At 32.6% G+C, this 20,422-nt stretch overlaps 2 protein-coding genes across 2 annotated transcripts in view; one reads left to right on the plus strand and one right to left on the minus strand.

The window, feature by feature from the left end:
- LOC123528822 (NUAK family SNF1-like kinase 1) overlaps nucleotides 1–10,251 on the minus strand; it is a 34,426-nt gene extending 24,175 nt beyond the window's left edge. The window contains exons 1-2 of the mRNA XM_045308847.2: nucleotides 9,745–10,251; nucleotides 411–531 (exon numbers count right to left, since the gene is read on the minus strand). Coding sequence (XP_045164782.2) covers nucleotides 411–531; nucleotides 9,745–9,948 — 325 coding nt within the window. The 5' untranslated portion in view covers nucleotides 9,949–10,251. The remainder of the gene's footprint in view (nucleotides 1–410; nucleotides 532–9,744) is intronic.
- A 227-nt stretch (nucleotides 10,252–10,478) lies between these two features.
- LOC123528823 (actin nucleation-promoting factor WASL-like) overlaps nucleotides 10,479–20,422 on the plus strand; it is a 34,668-nt gene continuing 24,724 nt past the window's right edge. Inside the window, exon 1 of the mRNA XM_045308848.2 lies at nucleotides 10,479–10,684. Within this exon, the coding sequence (XP_045164783.1) occupies nucleotides 10,586–10,684 (99 nt within the window). The 5' untranslated portion in view covers nucleotides 10,479–10,585. The remainder of the gene's footprint in view (nucleotides 10,685–20,422) is intronic.

The following is a 20,422-nucleotide window of genomic DNA, read 5'->3' on the forward strand; positions in this document are numbered from 1 at the left end:
GTATCAATTCTGGTATTGAACAGTAAAACAGTCAGCATAACTTTTAAAACTGATTATCCATTTTGTTATCTTGACATCGTTAAAACATCATCATCATCAAGAGCAGCAGCGGTTTTTGGTATACAACCAACAGAAACAACATAACTGCCACATACAATATCAATTCTGGTCTTAAAACATTTTGTTACGCTTCGAGGCTGTGAGTTTGGAATCCCACCAGAGACTTAGAAATTATACTATGCTTTCTTGCATTTTTACCCTTAAAGATTGCCAAGGGTCTTCTCTCACCATCTGAATATAGACAGTCACTGTGTATGTGTCATCCAAATTGTGTTGGCGAATCTAACTAAAACCTGCAAATATTATCCACCTTACGAGTTTGTTTTTTTTTGACAGGCACAGCTACATACCTTCTCGGACGTTGACAATGTGCGGGTGTCTGACAGATGACATGATTTTGATCTCTCGACGGATTCTGTTAAGGTCATGTTCATCGTGTATCTTTGATTTTCGGATGTACTTTATTGCAAACTAAAATGAAGGAAAAACAAATTTTTTTTCAATTTTATTTTAACAAAAATTTTAATTAGGCATTCTAATTTTGTTCACGGAAGAAGAAACAATTAAATAATTGGCAAAGAAAAAAGTTCAAGTACAAATACATTAGAACTACTTTTGACTGTTAGTAAAAATTGGTAGGATAAAGGATGAAAAAAATTACCGGCCTTTAATTAATCAATTAACAGTTATAATTTTCAAAACACTAATTGAAGGGAAGGAAATAATTTTTGACCTTCAATGTGTCAGACTTAAACAAGGGATAATTGGTACAACCTATGCATTGTGTTTTTTTTTTTTCATAAACAAAAATTACCAACAGACAGCGGAAAAAGGACAATGGTTTACTCCCAACCGAGAATACCATGCAATCGGATAGCTCCCCATGACACCGGATGATAGTATACTATCTTTAAGATCTGAACCAAATCGCAGTTCATTTCTAGAGAACAAAATATATTTAGAACAGACAAAATAGCACACCGTGTTACTTCTTGATCAGTGCATGCTATTGGCTATACAGCATAATGACAGTTTATATTCCAGACATATTAATAATACAGCATAATGACTGTATACTGTTGAAATAAGTTATCCCCTACTCCCGTAAAAGTCTTTCATAATCACTTAAGAAAAAGGATATGTTGTACCATAACTACGTCAAAATATTGTTTTTATTATTCCCGTAACTAATTTCAGTGCAAAGGAATGACTGATTCATACTAGTATATGTGCATGGCCAAAATGAATGCATACACATGTCCCATGGTGAACTTCTCATATTAATTATTATAGTACTGTATGAAAAAGTACCTAAAATGTTGTTTAATTTGTCATTTTCTCTTTAAAGTAATGGGAAAAAATTGCAGAAGTTTACCACAGAAAAACGATATTAGACTGCTTCAAAGGCCCAATTTTCTAGCTGTAATTAAATTCTACTATCGAGTCAGATATAACAAGCACATAAAGCTGCCTGGCTTTTTTAACACCTGTATAAAATATAAATAAATAAAAACTGTCAATAATTTAGAACTGATTTTCTTAAGCTAAAAATAATCTAACCACCAAGGCGTTACTGTCAACTGAACTTCAAACGATTCCAACTAAATAGCTGTTACCATGCAATCTATGCAGCTATCATAGTTACTATGACCTTAAGCTAACTATGTCATACGTCAAAGAGCAACAATTAAAAGCGATTTAGAAAACCGCACTTTTGAGTCACGCCTGATTACAGGTGACTAAATGAGTCGGCAATTTTCTTTACTGATAGCCACCCTTAAAAGGTTACACCAATCGCCTTTTGTGTTTTTTCTTTCACTATAGACACTAATGACCAAATAACCTGGCACTTTGACACCTACATTGTTAAAGGGACTTTTTGCAGGCAATTAAGGATATAATTAAATATTAATTTTATTATAACTGTTAGTTCAAAAAACAGTATAATTTCAATTGACTCAATGTGTTGCATGAGACATAAAAAATATCTTTTACCAATACATAAAAAAAATTAAATAAATATACATCAGCACTCTAACTTTCTTTATTTACTATTAACTAAACCAATCAATAATTGCTTATCTCTGCCCCAATAACATTGATGATTTAAAATCTTAATTTCCGGCATTTTCGTTTTAAATGCAAAGCAATGATAAAAGCATGAAAACATTCAGAAAACTGTAGGATACTTGAAAGCCACACCCATTCTCACTTCTATTTTTAAACTTTCATTGATACGAGGGATCAAATAAAAATCACGCTGCTTAAAATAGATTAAGCCGAAGGCGACACAGTTTTTCACTATTTTCTTAATATTTGCCTTTGATACACCACAAAAATGAGGAAATTAAATAAAGAGATTATATCTTTAACCTGTAATAATCTTTTTAACATGATGAAGTATACCATAGCGATTATAATGTATTTTGTCTGTTATCGTCATTAATCATACAGTTATAATCCAGAATGAAAATAATAACCGGTATTAGTCTTTTTGGCGTAATATCTTTTAAAAAGTCACGAGTTTAAAATTTCTAATCATTAAAATAATAAAAAGGATGATTATTACAAGCTGATCAAATGTGTCAGAGGTCAGAAATAAAAACAGTTTTGTATACCGATTAATTTAAATTAAGAACAATAAATCGCCACATTTTTAACTTAAATAATTTGGATTTTCTTTAAAGATAAACTCTGTTTATCTCTATTAATGTGATGTGCATTGTGCACTACAATAGTATCTGTCACTTGAGACGCTCATTATCATGTGATGGAATTTAAATTATGTCTACTATGTGCATGGGTTGAAACAAGTTAAAATCAACTTTTTACGCTTGGGGAAATCACCTGCATATTCCAGGCTATTTTTAGACAACATCTAACAAATTACTTAATAAAGTATTCATTGATTTTTTTCTGAGAAAAAAATGTTATGGGAGTGAGCATCTTTCTAAGTACAGTGTTTTTTGTCTTATTTTATCGGTCAAAGAAACATACATTAAAGAAATTTTAACATAATCATATGACATCAAAAATAAACAATTTGTACATGCTTGGAGAAAAGCTTGTCACAAAAATGCAAAGAGTGTCCAAACTGAGAAAGCCTCAGAGAGCACTGATTGCCATGATTTCTGAATTTTTAGGAACCACACACAGTAGTACTGTCATAACTTAAAAACATTCTCATCATACATTTTTTAAATGAGCACTGAAGGTCTGAATTAATTAATAATCACTTCTAAAAACAAAAAATGCTGGCAGCAATTAATCATACCGGTACATTATCATACATTATACTCTTTTTTTGAAAAAAAATGTTTCATGAATCATATTTTGTAGCTATAACCTGGTAACCCTTTGATCTAAGGACACATCTATGATCTACCTTGTGGTTAACTAGTATTTCAATGACTATGAGTAAGGTAACCCAAGGCAAGGACTCTGATTTTATGATAATTATAATGATCATGATAGACAGTATTCTATCAGCTGTCAGATCTGCGGGGATACAGGATCCACTAGCACAACCCCAGGGATGTAATATATACCATCAATCAGTTCTAAATACCCCAGATTCAAGTACTTCATTGAAATATTAATCTTTTTCTCTCTATGTATATCCTTGGTAGAAGTCTTGTACAGCTAGGCCCCATCATTCACAGCCCCTACCATTTTTTCTCTCCCTTTGCCATGTCTTTTACTTCTCACAGTACAGTCATGTAACTGCTGTTTATAAGCGAACAATTCTATTACATTAGTTCTGTTAAAGTAGTCACACTCTTTCAGTCCTTAACTTTAATTTCAAATTTCATCTTCTTATCCTCATGGTGAAAAACTGCTACCCCTTTTTTTTTAAAGAAAAAACCCTTCAGTCAACTATCATGTCAAGGTCACTTAATACACTTAAACTAATGGCCATTAATATGAAAGCAGGCTCCCCATCAGCATATTCATACATTTCATAGCACTTATTACTCAACAGATTTTAATGGCATTTTTTTCTATTGGGAGTGACAGAAGGTCCTTAAATAGACTGCCTGTGCCATCTGTATGATTTTCAACATTTTCCGCCAATCTAGCGATCTTAATCAATATTTTCATGTCTGACTGGTTCTCAGGAATGTTGCGAGAAGACTTAAAGCCGCTATTGATTCTTCTCTATAATAACATTTTATTATTAACACCAATATGGCATGTACTTGCTGAAAGCTTAACATGCAATATTTATTGTTATTTATTGTATATTCTATAAAAGGCACTTATTTATCAATAATATACTATATAATATTACCAGTTATTAAACAATAGATTGAGAAACAACATGTAAGTTACTTAAAAGAATTATATATGCAGATATATGTCATAACATTCAATAAAACTTTACAAGAAAAACTTTCTTCTTGTTTTTTCCATAAAAAATACTTTTTTTTTTCTGTACTCAATGATTTTGCTATGATAAGGTGTACTAATTTGTCAACGGTAACTTAATAATTTATTAGCAAATTTCTCGCTCATAAAATTGCAATAACTTTTCCCCCTTTGACCAATGACTTAGCTTGAAACCCAGTTTCATGTTCATCAAATTAGTTATACCACCTGTCAAGGGGTTTTTACCTAACATTATATGACCGTTACTGTGGCAATCAAATTAAAGTCACTCATTTGGGACAGACCATAATAATCATCTGATAATAACTGTCAAAAAGTCAGACTTTGGTTTCAGGGGATTGATAGAACAAAACTGAAGTAAACTTTTGTTAATTAAGTCAATTAAAAATGTAATTTTCAATTCAACAGCAAATTTAAGCTGATTTATTATATGTTCAGTCGATTTCAAACTCTCTCAGTTTGCTTCTTATATAACACTAATATATAATTTTATTTTCAGTTATAATTTTGCACTATCGCTTACAAAATACCAAAATTCATTGGGGAGTTTTACTTGATGTATTTTCTATCAAACACTTCATACTAATTACCAAAACAGCTGATAAAATGGAATGCCATAAATGTAAATATTATCCCATGTTTGAAAAAAATCAGTAGGAAAGAATGTCAATAGCGTTTATAATATCAGTAAAATATAACCTTTTCAACTTGACGTTACTAATTATTATCAAAACATATAATAGATAATGTCCCCTATACCTACTATAGTCTAGTATTTAATCAAGGTAAATTCATTTCAAGGGGGCCTTACAAAGCACTTGATCTTTGTCCAAGTTTCTGATAAAGCAACCAGATTCTTAAAACACTTTTTGATCTATTGTTTTGTAAATAGCTTTCTTATCAGAATACACAATCACAGGGATTAGTGATTACTCAAATGCAAGTGCAAAGAGGGATTTTATCAGGAAACACATTTGTAAATTTACTTTCTTCAAAAAAATGTTAATATTGGAGTTGAACTATGGTAAATGACAACAAAAAAGTGAAATGTTCCCTCTGAACCTCTTTTAAAACCTGATAAATACCATTTCTATTGTTTGTGGGAAGGCTGATGACTCTAGTCTCTAAAACATAATTTTACAAGAATTAAAATTTTCATTTCCTCAAAAAGTATAGACAACCCAATGTTATATGTGTAGTATAAATAAGTTTGTAATTAACAAGAAACCTGACGGGCACAGAGGCGCAAGAAATCAGCCACAAATAATGTACTAACACAATGAGTGGAAGTCAAAAATATGTGTATTTATTAATTGATATTATTCATTAACAATGTCATATGTACAGGAGCACCTATCAGATTTCCTGGTTCTTTAATATCACATAGAACAATATAATTTTCAATTAAGCTCATAAAAATGTCTGACTGGCCCTCTAAAAGGAAGTCACAATTTCTTGCTTATGGATAATAAAACAGAAATAAAGTCAGGAATGCAGACAAAGGTGACCGCAGGTACTTCATCAATTATAGTGGTAACATTACCACTGATAAAGATACACTGTCATTACCAAACTATGATCACCTCAATGCATAAGGACAGATTGAAGGAGTCCAGTTTACTCTAAGTTTAAATGTCTATTGTTTTTCCTTTATGCTCAGGCAAATGAAGAAAAGTAAAATGACGATAAAAATGTTTGCTCATGAAAAAATACCATAAAAAAAGTTATATTACAGAACCACTATATTAACCAGGTAATTCCTTTAATATAAGAAAGAGCAATTTATGTAATTTTCTTAAACAGCTGCATAAATACAAAAGTGTAATTGCTTCTGAAATATTCAGACAAGGTAATTTTCTTGAAAAGATCAGTGACAGTAAAATGATATTTTAAGTTAAGCAGGTGTTAAAACACAGATAATTTTTGTACAGATAATATTTGGAAAGATGACCTTGAAAATTGCAAGACTGGGTAGTTATGTTTTTTTATGTTTTTTCTTCAAAAAAAAAAACAACTTTTATTAATTTGTATGGCATGATGCCAGTTCAATTTTGTTGTGAGTCCATAAGTACTCACTGGATCTGAAATGAATATCAAATTGGAATGTAAAAAATAAAAATAAATTTAGTCCCAAACATGAAAATGGATCATAATACCTTTCAAAAAAAAAAAAGATACTTCACCTATCTTAACAGCTGACGAAAAACATACTTATGATAATCAAATCTTTATCAATAATGTCATCACTTAGCTGATTATCTGGATTAAGTGGTAGATTAACATAAATTGGATTAAGTTGATTGAAATACCATCTTTGCTATTAAAATGACACATCTACCTTACAATTGGTGTCAGACAGCTACTGATTTTCTGTTTAATTTTAATTTATCAGCTGAGGCAATTTTAATCTACCTATTGTGAGACTTTGTTTGGTATCATATTCAAATTTTATGTAATTTATTCCTTAAAAGCTTCTGTACAAGTGACACTCGGGTATCATTTAAGACCTAGTTAAAACATTGGAATGTTGTCATTGTTCACAACAAAAAGCCAAACATAAGATATTAATTCTCATGGACTTAAATGAATTTATAAATTTAAGCAAGTGACAGATTCTATTAAATTTTATAAATTATCAAACATTTTCTTTTTTCGGAAGTAAAGATATATTTCTATAGTAACATTCCAATTACATTGGGGTTGTTTTTTTTTGCACAAAAATGTCATTGTTCTTTTACTTTATCTTGGAGATGCACATAATCTCTGTATTCTTATTATTTTTAACAGCTATCCCTGACAAAGCGCCTGCTAGTTATAATCGATAACGATTGTTAAGCAGTACAACATAGACAATTAATACAAACAAGAGGGCCAAGATGGCCCTAGGTCGCTCACCTAAGAAACACTCCGTAGCAGTGTAAAACATAATTGACCTAGTGATTTCATGGAAACAAATATTCTGACCAATTTTCATTAAGATTGGACCAAAAAATTGGTCTCTTGCGATAAAACAAGCATTTTCTTAGATATGACCTAGTTTTTGACCCTAGATGACCCATGTTCAAACTCGACCTAGATTTTATCAAGGCAATCTTTCTGACCAAAATTCATGAAGATCAACTGAAAAATACAGCCTCTATCACATACAGAAGTTTTTTCTTTGATTTGACCAAGTGACCTAGTTTTTGACCTCAGATGACCCATATTCAAATTCGACCTAGATTTCATTAAGGCAATCAACCTGACCGAATTTCATAAAAAATCAATTGAAAAAAACAGTCTCTATCGCATACACAAGATTTTTCTTTAATTTGACCTAGTGACCTAGTTTTTGACCTCAGATAACCCATATTCAAAATCGACCTAGATTTCATCAACGCAATCACTCTGACCAAATTTCATGAAGATCAATTGAAAAATACATCCTCTATTGCATACACAATGTTTTTCTTCGATTTGACCTAGTGACCTAGTTTTTGACACCAGATGACCCATTTTCGAACTCGGCCTAGATTTTATCAAGGTAATCATTCTGGCTAAATTTCATGAAGATCAGTTGAAAAATACCGCCTCTATTGCATACACAAGGTTTTTCTTTGATTTGACCTAGTGACCTAGTTTTTGACCCCAGATGACCCATTTTCGAACTTGGTCTAAATTTCATCAAGGGTATCATTCTGACCAAAATTCATGATGATCAATTGAAAAATACAGCCTCTATCGCATACACAAGGTTTTTACGTGATATGACCTAGTGACCTAGTTTTTAAACCCAGATGACCCATTTTCGAACTCGGCCTAGATTTCATCAAGGTAATCATTCTGACCAAAATTCATGAAGATCAATTGAAAAATACCGCCTCTATCGCATACACAAGGTTTTTCTTTGATTTGACCTAGTGACCTAGTTTTTGACCCGAGATGACCCATTTTCGAACTCGGCCTAGATTTCATCAAGGCAATCATTCTGACCAAAATTCATGAAGATCAATTGAAAAATACAGCCTCTATTGCATACACAAGGTTTTTCTTTGATTTGACCTAGTGACCTAGTTTTTGACCCGAGATGACCCATTTTCGAACTCGGCCTAGACTTCATCAAGGCTATTATTCTGACCAACATTCATGAAGAAGAATTGAAAAATACAGCCTATATCGCATACACAAGGTTTTTCTTTGATTTGACCTAGTGACCTAGTTTTTGACCCGAGATGACCCATTTTCGAACTCGGCCTAGATTTCATCAAGGTTATCATTCTGACCAATATTCATGAAGATTAATTGAAAAATACCGCCTCTATCACATACACAAGGTTTTTCTTTGATTTGACCTAGTGACCTAGTTTTTGACCCGAGATGACCCATTTTCGAACTCGGCCTAGATTTCATCAAAGTTATCATTCTGACCAATATTCATGAAGATTAAATGAAAAATACAGCCTCTATCGCATACACAAGGTTTTTCTTTGATTTGACCTAGTGACCTAGTTTTTGACCCGAGATGACCCATTTTCGAACTCGGCCTAGATTTCATCAAGGTTATCATTCTGACCAATATTCATGAAGATTAATTGAAAAATACAGCCTCTATCGCATACACAAGCTAAATGTTGACAGACGACGGACGACAGACGACAGACGACAGACGCCAGACGACAGACGACGGACGACGGACGCCGGACATCGAGCGATCAGAAAAACTCACCTGAGCATTGCTCAGGTGAGCTAAAAATTGGTCTGTAAATATAAAAATATTGTTAGTCCAACAAAATTTTTAATTATTTTTTGACAGAAAAAAACTTGAATATGTTAAAATCTGTTCTGAGCAGATATTAAAGGGCTGATATTAAAATAAAAAAAAATCCATGTCACTATAGTATTTAAGTTTAATTTTTATACAAGTTAATTAGTCAAAAAAACACCATAATTTAACTTAACATGAACAACTTAATGAACATCCAGTACTATAGCCTTATCCATTTCGAGATGACTTATTTTATGATTCTGATACTTTATTGTTGCAATCCCATGTCCTGGGGGACAGTGACCATCCAAAAACTATAACATCGACTAAATGTCCTACTAGTTGGACTAAACCAGTACTGCTCATAATACTTAGCATCATAGCAGGTTGTGGTGGTGGCAGCAGCTGCTAACAAAAATATTCTTTACAAGTTGAGCTACATTTTTACTGTCACTGAAAAAAATCAAACAATTAACAAATAGTAAGGTTTTGTTCCTACAAAACAAATTCGAAGACCCAATTAAGCCTAATTATGTTAGAGCTACATTTACCTGCTCCCCTGTTGTCCTTTCAAGTGCAAGTTTAACTTTTCCATAGGTTCCTTCACCGAGTGTCTTTTTCAATTCAAACCGGTTTTTTAAATTATGTTTATGTCCATGTACTTCTTGTCCCGCAGTTTTATTTAATGCTGCAATAAGCTCATCTGGGATCATGGTCTCCATCTCGCAGAGTGATTGAGCTGGCATGCTTTTCATAGTAAAAAATGCACATGAACACTCCTATGTCAAACATCAATATAATCTCTTTTACATTCATTAACAGTTTTCCTATAATATTGATTTTGTCACAGCAAACTCAAAATGATAAGTAAATCTAGTACATTAAAATATCTCTGTGAATCAAAAAACAACAGTTGCACTTCATTACAAAATAGTTCATATCCTACGTTTTTGAAAGAGTTGTGAACATACACTGATAAAGAAAATGTGATCCTAATTGAATATATTACGTCGTGAAGTAGGAGGAGCTATCATACCAGACGGTTTTCATGTATTTAGTTTGACAGCTCAAGCATATCGTCAGCTGTTGGGCGATTCACTCCAGTCCAGCTATGTGGATTAATGCGCGAAAGTAGTACGATATTAATGTAATGGGCTTTAAAAGAGTTTTATGATAATTTACAAATTGCTGACATATATTTGGAAAACAAATGCATTGAAATATAAGCAAAAGGATCGTACATTTACAAATGGTTTCCATTTCAGTATGCATAACGCACTATTTTCACTTGGTTTGTTGTTCGCCGGATGCTGTAGAAACTAACCACACGGAAGTGAAATTATCTTTCACAATTTTACTTATTACGCTTTAATTTTACTCCTGTTTTCGAATATGTCAAATCAGAATCGTGCCAAACCCAACCAGAAGTCTCACTTAGTGTCTGATCACGAGAATGAGGCGATATTCAATGTTCTTGGACGAGGATGTCAGGTGAGTATAACCCATGAGTGGGTGGGGTAACAATTTATTTAGGTCTATTGATCAGGTCGGATATCCGGGCACTTCAGCGTATCGCGTTGCGTAGCAACAAGCGGAGGTGACAGCAAACGCTAAATTGTAATTGAAAAGCGTTTAATGTTTCCTTAGTGCTGGTTATTTTTCTTTATTTAAAGTAAAATTTTGGGCAATGTTAAGAAGTCAGTGAATTTATAATGTAGCATGATGTTCGAGAAATCACTCCCGAGAAAGAAATCTTTCTTTTTTAGGTTTCAGACGTGATATTCATCATTAATCCGTGTAAGCTACAAGGTCTCATATTTGTGACGGACTGAATGAAAATTATAATTTAAAAAATCGGAGGTCTTTACAAATAAATAAAACAGAAAATCTAGCTCATCTAATTAGGTTTCTCCATTCGTTTCACTTTTTCTCGTTCTATTTTGTAGCCTACCATTAAAACAGTTCTGAAAGCCAGATAGCTTATACTGTGGTGTCAAAAGTGATTCAGTAACGCCAAATTTAATTAAATCAACACCTCTTACCTAAATTCTGATTGGTATGAGATTTAATAAAAGCTGTCATAATTTAAAGCATAATAGTACATAATGCGTAAATACTGGATAAGGGATTTTTTCTCCCTCGAAGCGTATCAGGATCAAAATAGAAGATCTTTAACTGCATTTATAACACAAAGGTTTTTTTATATATAAACAATTGTTTTAAATGTAATATGACAGCTAGAGCTACTGTGTTACACGTGGAGATAAAATGATAATTATAATACAATGTAATAACTGCATGCTAGTTTCTTTTCTACGAAAAGCCAAGACGTATCAATAAACTGATGACTTCCTTAAATACGAAAATACTGAAAAATGCTGATCTCTGTTTTGTATTAAATTGTCAAATATTTAAAACTGTGAATGATAATTTGCACGCTTTGTCTAAAATAATTTTAGCCATACCTTGTAGTTTTCAAAATCCATATTTTTTTGTTAATTGTTAGACTGTCACAATTGACTGCTTCCACATATAATAAAATTAAAGCATTCATTCAAGTCATAAGTTATAGATCACTATGGAAACCAATCAGTATGTGGTATATGGGTGGTTTTCAAAATAATGAAGCTTTTTCTTCTCTCTCACCTTACTTTAATTCAGTTTAGTTTTAGAATGTGTTTTGGAGCAAATTATATCCAAATCAATGTAGTCAATAAATGTGTGCAATTTTATCTTGATGGCTCAAGCAGTTTTGAAGTTATATTAAATTATATAGCTAATTTTGTCCCCTGTGCACCCAAAAAAGTGTGACATTTTACATGAAGTATGGTTTTCAACTGTGGCTTACTTTTTAAAACCATGTTTTATTGTTACAGCTTTGGCCTTTTTATGTAACTTAAACTCTGCACATTTAAATAAAATACTTCTTTTCATTTACCTACATCTTATTGTTACCAATATTTCACATCTTGTGAAGGAACCCCCTTCACAAAAAATAGTGAAAAAAATACTAAATTTAAATGTTGAACATTACAATTTCATAACCTTATTACTTTTCTGAAGTCTTAATGTTTTAATAAGATCTTTATCCTTTCAGCTGTGAAGAATCATTATGATTTTTTTCTTTAATAAATCAACTTTCTCAGAAACTTGATGGGTGTCTATACACCTAAAAATGTCCCCTGTGCACCTTTTCAGTTATTAAGTGTCAGATTTCTTTTATTCTTTAATTAAAATGGGATTTTACTTTATTTTCCTTGAAAGGGAGTTACAACAGATACAAAAGCAGTGTTCAACTTCACATATTACTGACTGTTAAACATTCACAGAGCCAAAAGTGATGTCCCCTGTGCACCCTTTTTTGACATATATCAACTGTCATAGCATTACTGTAATTTGCAGTGGCAGTTCTATATTCTTAGCAGTGTGAATGCAAAGTTTAGGCATTTCTTGATAATTTAGCATTATATAAGAAACCCTGGACAATTTAAAATTCACTGTTTGCATTTTTTTCTGAAGTTGCCAATTTTCAAGTTTAAAAGTGGAAACATCAATTTTATTGCTTCTTAGACTCTTAAGTTTACCTAAATATGTAATGTTCACTAGTTAATATTATGTAGTTAAAAGAATTTTACTTACCATGAACATATTCCATGAATAAATTTTTTGATACAATTTGTCCCCTGTGCACCCTTTTTAGTAAAATTATGAAGTATGTATGAATTTAACTATTCCATTTTATCATGCATGGCATTTTGTCATTTTTCTACTATGAATAAGCATTGCATGTAAATTAAATGATTTCAATGTGTTAGTTATGTATAAAGTCATTTATTTTTCATTTAAAGCATTACATTCTGTTGAATTTTCATGTTTTTGTAGTGAAAATTTTTAATTTTGTAGTTATTTTGTGGAATAAACTAATTTTTTAATAGTATTTGTCTAAAGTTGATTACCATTAGTCTTTTTATGAATAGAAAACTAATAATGGATGAATATTACACTGATCTTCAGTATGTGTCCCCTGTGCATCTGTAAAATAACTCAATTTTGAGTTGACAATTCTAGAAATTAGAATTACTGGACATTCTTGAAATTTGGCATGTGGTTTATAAACATGCAAAGTGTGAGAAAAAAATAGGTTTTATAATTATATGTTAGTTATTTTGCATTCAGCAACAACTTTTATAGGTAAAGTTTTATTTTCATGTCAGATTTGTGCAGAAAGGGTGATTTTTAAATCCAATGTCCACAAACATATGATTAAATAAGTTTCAAACCATACACATACACCCATTACTTATCATTTATGTTGAAAAAATTACTGTTATACATATTTCCTTGTCATAAAACCATGCAACATTTATCACCCATCTTACTGGAAATTCACTGAACTTTCAAATTAAAGGCTGAAATATTTTCTGATTGGCATTTCTCAACACTTTCGTAAAGTTATTTCCTTCAAATTTGAAGTATTTGCTATCATAAAAAATAGGTGACAACCATAAGAAATCAGTCTGAATTTTCAACCCCTATGTCACACTTTTGCTTCATTATTTTGAAAACCACCCATATTAATGATAATCAGTTTTGACCAGTTCTTAATGACTATCACTAATTAATAGATTGATTTCCTGTTTGTTTCATCCCTCTCATGTACCCCTTCGGGGCCTTATGGTAATTTCCTGTTTTATCCGTTTGATGTATGCCTTCAGGGTCTTATGATATTTGGAAGATGTACATTATTGTTATTTGAGTGTTAACTGACTATGGGATTAATAGAGCTCCTACATAGAAAAAAAAACCTTAATCAATACACATATAGTTCATTTGAAATTTTAAAATCAATTCACCAAACTAATTTTTGGCTGGAAGGACATTTCTTCAAAAAAAAGAATAAATAAATAAAATAAATAAATATAAAATAAAAAAATGACTGCAATAAGATTACATATATAATAAGTTTTTAACTTTATTTAAATGACTTTCATACTTAATTATAGCATTTTACATAAACTAAATGAAATATATCGCACAAAGTATATTTCAGGAAATGGCAACAATATAAAATATTGTATTTCAGAGCATTAAAACATTTAGAAAATCAGCTTATTTTAAAAAGACATAAAAAAATCAGAAAATTGATTTACTTATTTATTTTATCTGTTCTTTCTTGAGAAAACAAACAAACAAAAACTCTTTTTCAAGACACTTGAAAGATTCTCTGAAAGATGAAATAAACAACTGCTACGATTTTAAGCAAAGAAGTTGAATAAAAAAAATGTTATGTTCTCAGATATTTAGTTTATTTTAATATGTAATATAATGCAAACAGAGAAAATGTTGAATAAGCTAATCATAACTGATCCGTAGCGCCAAAGAGCTGACAATACATAATCTGTCACTTTTTCCAGACCGTTTTAAAATGCCACAAAATCAATTATCACAAAAAATGCCTACTTTTTTTTTGGAAAAATATATAGATTGTACCATTGGGTAAGCATATAATAAAAAAGATGACTCTTGATTTGTTTTATTTGAAAATAAAAACATTACAACCCACACCGCTAGTTAATTCGCTACGAATTGCGAGGTCCTGCTTTCACCTCCAAGGTAATTTGCATAATCGACTGCTCCGGATGTGACGTCATGCCGACCTGATCAATATACCTAATTCTCGATATTCCGTGGTTTCTCGTTGATTCCGTGGCTCTCAAAATTACGCTTGTGCCGCTGCCGCGCATGTCCGAAGTTCATTCAAGTTTCTCAGAAAGTTAAACAAAGATTTGTGAGCACCAAAAATGCGCAATAAACGGGTTAGTATTGCTTATTTACTTAAAAATATGGAAATGTGAAAAAAAAACCTTTTCAGTGCTAAGGAAAAAGAGGGTGGCACACAAAAACTTTTATTAAAATACAAACATGCAAACCGATTTTGACAAAATTGTAGCAACACATTAAGCAGTCCCCTAGCTAAATACTGAGCAGTGTAATTTTTCAATGTACCCTTCACCATAGCGACCATCAATTAGCCAATCAGAGCCACGGATTCAACGAGAAGCTGCCAGCTGATACGGACCAATGTAGGTCAACGTACATGAGGTGAGATTTTTCATTTTCTGTCATATCTTGTTGATTTTTTGACTTAGCATGGTTATATTGAAAGGTTGCAGCTACTTTTGGTTAAAAAACAACATGCGAATACCTAACATCAAATGCGCATGCGCAATTTTAGCAATTAAGAGCCACGGAATTACGAGAACACAGCATACAGTTAGTTTAAACTCTTTACTTGTTCTCAACTACTCACCTGATGGCATCATGACATACACGTGCCTCGGCACCTTGTTTAGACTTTTAGCTTCTTGTCAAGCCTTTTGAAATTGCCCCACTATGAAAAAATCTGTCTCTCCCGTTTAGCTTTTTACACCACATAGGCCTTCGTTTATCATAAAGAATATACCTAACTGTTCATAATAAGTAGAAGAAACTTTATAGACAGGCTATTCTCTATTGAACAACACATTTTGTCCTATCGAACATGTTAACTGTTCATGTTCTACTTTGTAGCAGGTTGAATATATGTAGTATCAAGCTTCTTTTTGAAAAGTATTTTGTCATTACTTTCATGATTATTGTGTGGCTTACATATTTCTCCAGGTACTTTGGGAGGTAAAAGTGTTATAAACATTGTACATTAATAATAATGCAAAAATTGCAAAATGAAAGTGAAAGTAGAGCTGCCAAAATGACAAAAAAACTGCAATCACGCAGACATCCCAACTTTTTCTGAATGCCAAGTGGGAGTTTTTGCTTTCCAAAGTGGGAGATTGAGGTGTTCAAGTGGGAGATTTTATACCGCGGTAATTATGTTCATGATAACGAAGCTTTTAACAAATCTAATGATAATATAAACTTATTTGCCCTTATAAAATCACTATATAGTCTTAAAAAATTCACTTGTCTATATCTTATTATTCATGCATTTTTAATGTTTTGGAACAATAATACATGAAGCCTTCTGTGCAAAATTAAATATGGCACTTTAAGCACTATGTCTAAATTCAAAACACCACTGAGAATTAAACCTGCACTTTTATTTCTTTTGTTGGAAAGAAGACTCCCCAGGTGAATTTTACATGACAAACAGTGCAGCTGTTAGAACTGTAAAAACAAAATGTATATAGCTAAAAGAATAAAAGTTCAAGCAATAGAAAATTTACTGTTTGATTCTCATCCCTGTTAACCAGTATTTAAAACCCCTCGCTCAAATACTTCTATTGATCAAAATCCTGTTATCCAAAATTGAATGTCCGGGTGTTGTTACACTTTCGTAGATTTGCCTAAATCTCCAGTTAAAAGGATGTGTTTGACAAATTGTTATGATGCAAAGACAGTTTAACAGCATTTGATAGTAAGTGATATTAAAATTTACCATGATATTTCCTCTTGTCAAAATGATTTTAAGAGAAATGTTTTTTAAAACCTAGCAGGTTGACTCGGCGACCATCTACTTTCGATTTCAAAAAGTTACAGAAAAAGATAAAGCCAGTATAATTTCTAATCTAAATTTGATTGAATTTAATTAGATATCTAATGTCTGGATTTTAATTTCAATTGTGACACATTAATCAACACCTGGCTTTGTTGAATCGTGTAATAAACAATAATCAGCACAGGTAGAATAAGGCGCGAAAATATCCGAAAGGTGTTGTTTACAGACTCATCAGTAGTGATACGTACAGTATCGATAGGTGCAAAGAAGTGGATTATTTCATAATTTTTGTTTTTTTTATTGTTGTTTTTTTTTAATCGGGAGATTGAGACTTCTGATCGGGGTGATCGGGTTTTACAACCAGAATGGGAAGAAACCCGATCGGATCGGGAGAGTTGGGATGTCTGATCACGTTTTGGATAATATTGTTCTGCCGGCACTCCTGCTTAGGACTGGGAACAAATACTGATGACAGTGTACCTATATCTCTAGCAAAGAAGCCAAAAAAGTGTTCAGTCACAAGTCTTTTATTAATATATATAAAATTCAAGGAGTTCCATGTTAAAACATTTAGTAATTCATAAAATATTCATAAGATTTAGTGCCACATATCGCCAGAAGTTACTGTTCTATGGCAAATATAAAGTCTGTTTATGTCATGATAAATTAAGATTTGTGGAGCCGATCTTTAAGCATTCAACATGGAGGTTACTGTCTTCAGGGTGGAGCAACAATTGACAAATGAGGAGCCGAAAAACATCCCTCTTATAGTTTAAGCACCACTCTACATATGTCAACGGTACATGAAGCAGGGGTCTCGCAAGGGAGTGACTTGAGCGAAATAGTCGCTTTGAAGCTTCAGACTTCGCTCAAATCTAACCGCAAAGCGAAATTCAAGTCGCCCGATTTTTTTTTTTGATCTGCACTCGCTAATCTGTTCAGGGCTTTTCATCAGGAAATTGGGAAGAGGCCCTGGCCTTTCAAATTGGGAAATTTATGCGGGATAACTGTCCATTTTGGGAAGAAAAGCTATTCATGGAAAGATGGTGTTAGTGTATAAATTTGAACAGTAATAAATATTTTCAACTCAAATTTAATTTTTACTGTAATAGACTAGACTACAGCATTTCATTTTTCAGACTTTAAGTTTCACAAATCTAATCACAGGCCGTTTCTTCGGTGGTATTATTCAGGTACTCGAATTTACGCTTTTTTACCCCACAGTCGAACAGTGACCTCTGATTTTCTTTTGATACCGCCACACATTTGATAGATTTGCTGTAATATTTCCCATTATGTGACATTTCATCGGGAAAATAATCAACCGAAAGTAAACACTGAAGGACAAATTAAATTTTCTCTCCTGAAGCACGGACTAAAATCTAAAATCCGGGACACGGAACATAACTGATTAGACTGGTAATGCGTGACACGCAGTACTGTGTGCTATAATTAGACAAAAAGTTGATACTCGACAAACGCTTCCTCCGGTAATACTAAAATGTAAACTAGATCAAACCATTTGTTGTTGTGATTTGGGGAAATGTTATCTCACATTTTGGGAAGTTTTACTGCCACAGTTGGGAAAAAATACAATATTTTTGGATTGGGAAGTGGCCGAATATCGACCTCTGTTATATAAGGATGAAAAGACCTGCTGTTGACAATTTGCACATGTCATAATATGTGTTGAATACACATACACACACGCCGATAGCATAATTTAAGCTCCGCCTGCTTCAGGTACTTGTGAGATTTTTGCGAGAAGTGTGAAAGCGAATCAAAGTGTCGGTTTCGCCAGAGGCAATTGTAATCGGCCAATTAGCGCCGTGGTTACATCTTTGACACTTAGCGTTTAATTGTCAACATATGTGAGTCATTTTCTAAAGAAATTGTTGATTAACCATGCAATTAATTGGAATTATAGACACAGTTATTTGGTATCCATGATAAAAGAACGACATGTAAAGTATTAACTTTGTAAAACAGACTTTGATAGATGAATTGATTTGAATATGTATTTCTAGGTTTGACATGGTCATGGTTTACTTTCAGTTTTATTCGAATGAGAGACTGTTCGCAAGTGTGGTGACTCAGTTTTAATAATAAACCCCTTTTCATTCTGTGTTCACATATTACACGATATGGCACCAAAAAATCGGCGGGTTAGATACAGCACCGTCTTGAACAGAAAACAACTTTTTTTCAGAATTTTGTAATGAAACAATAATCGCTGTATGGGAAATGATGTAACTAAGAAAATGAATGGTCATCGAATCACTTCACGGCATTTAGGTAGAAATATAAAAAATCGATGGAGTCTTCCCACTTCAGGGAACTTCTCCCTAAAGTCTACCCACTTCTCCCTGAATCAGCTTGAGGGAGAAGTGACTTCTCCCAAAAAATTGGGCCTAGCGAGACCCCTGTGGAGATAGTTACTATCCAGTCGAATACGATGTTATATAAAACATAAGCTGACACTGGAGCATTCGGAAGTAAGCAAACATCGCGAAGCAAAAGACCAATATCAACAATGTATTTCTTGCATATCTTTCTGGATAACAAGTGAATCACCGATATATATTGATTGAGAACAGGCAACTTTGGGTTCTATGTGTTCAAAATAAACATGTACAAGTTTCATGTTACAGTTCGTGTTTAGATCTGTTGGACAGCCTAACAATATCCTAGTGAGAGTAAAATTTAATCAAGAACAGTAGATTTTTACATTTTCTTTTTTTGCAGTTTAAGTGTTACTGTAAATATTTCTACTGCTGCTAAGTGCTATCAGCAATACAAATGTGCTTGTTAAAAATTTGATCAGTGAGTTTTGCATTTGTTAAAAATCTGAATCTTATACAGTAAAAACTAGTAAAAATAAGGATTAGATTGTTAATTGTTTTAGTATATCATACAAAGTTGTACTGAGAAATAGTGGGAATATGAGCTTTAGCACTTTCTTAATGAAAATGAGCCGCGCCATGAGAAAACCAACATAGTGGGTTGGCGACCAGCATGGATCCAGACCAGCCTGCGCATCCGCGCAGTCTGGTCAGGATCCATGCTGTTCGCTAACAGTTTCTCTAATTGCTATAGGCTCTGAAAGCGAACAGCATGGATCCTGACCAGACTGCGCGGATGCGCAGGCTGGTCTGGGTCCATGCTGGTCGCAAAGCCACCATGTTGGTTTTCTCATGGCAAGGCTCAAATGTTTTTTTACGTTGATCAGGAGATGTGCCTTAGCCCAGTCAGCTTAAAGAGATGGAGATCTGTTTCCCTATATTATGATAATTATCAACAAGGCCTCTTCACAAGTGTTACAGGCAGTTAATAGTTTTAACATAACTGAAAAAAAAACATATTGTGAAATTAGTACTTAAATTTCACTTGGATATTCAAAATGTTTTACTTGGACCTTAAAATTAATTAATTAAAATCTCAAAACTTTAAGATGAAAGCCAAATTATTGCATCAATAAAATTATTTAACTATTTCACCATGATTCTCATCTGGACCAGGAGTCCAATGTTTTGCACAGGCTTCTCCAATATTTTAGTTTTACTTGCAAACATAACAAGGTCACAGTTACAATCTAGGTAAGAATATACAGCTAACCATATTTATGGCAACCAATTTGATAGGATTGTGTCTATGCAAATAAGTTGAAAAGTGAGCTAATTTACAGAGACAGTTAAGAAAAAGGTTTACTCACAGAATTTAGAATGTGTAGTAGG

The sequence above is a fragment of the Mercenaria mercenaria genome, chromosome 13 (assembly GCF_021730395.1).
Source record: "Mercenaria mercenaria strain notata chromosome 13, MADL_Memer_1, whole genome shotgun sequence".
Classification (NCBI taxonomy): Eukaryota; Metazoa; Mollusca; class Bivalvia; order Venerida; family Veneridae; genus Mercenaria; species Mercenaria mercenaria.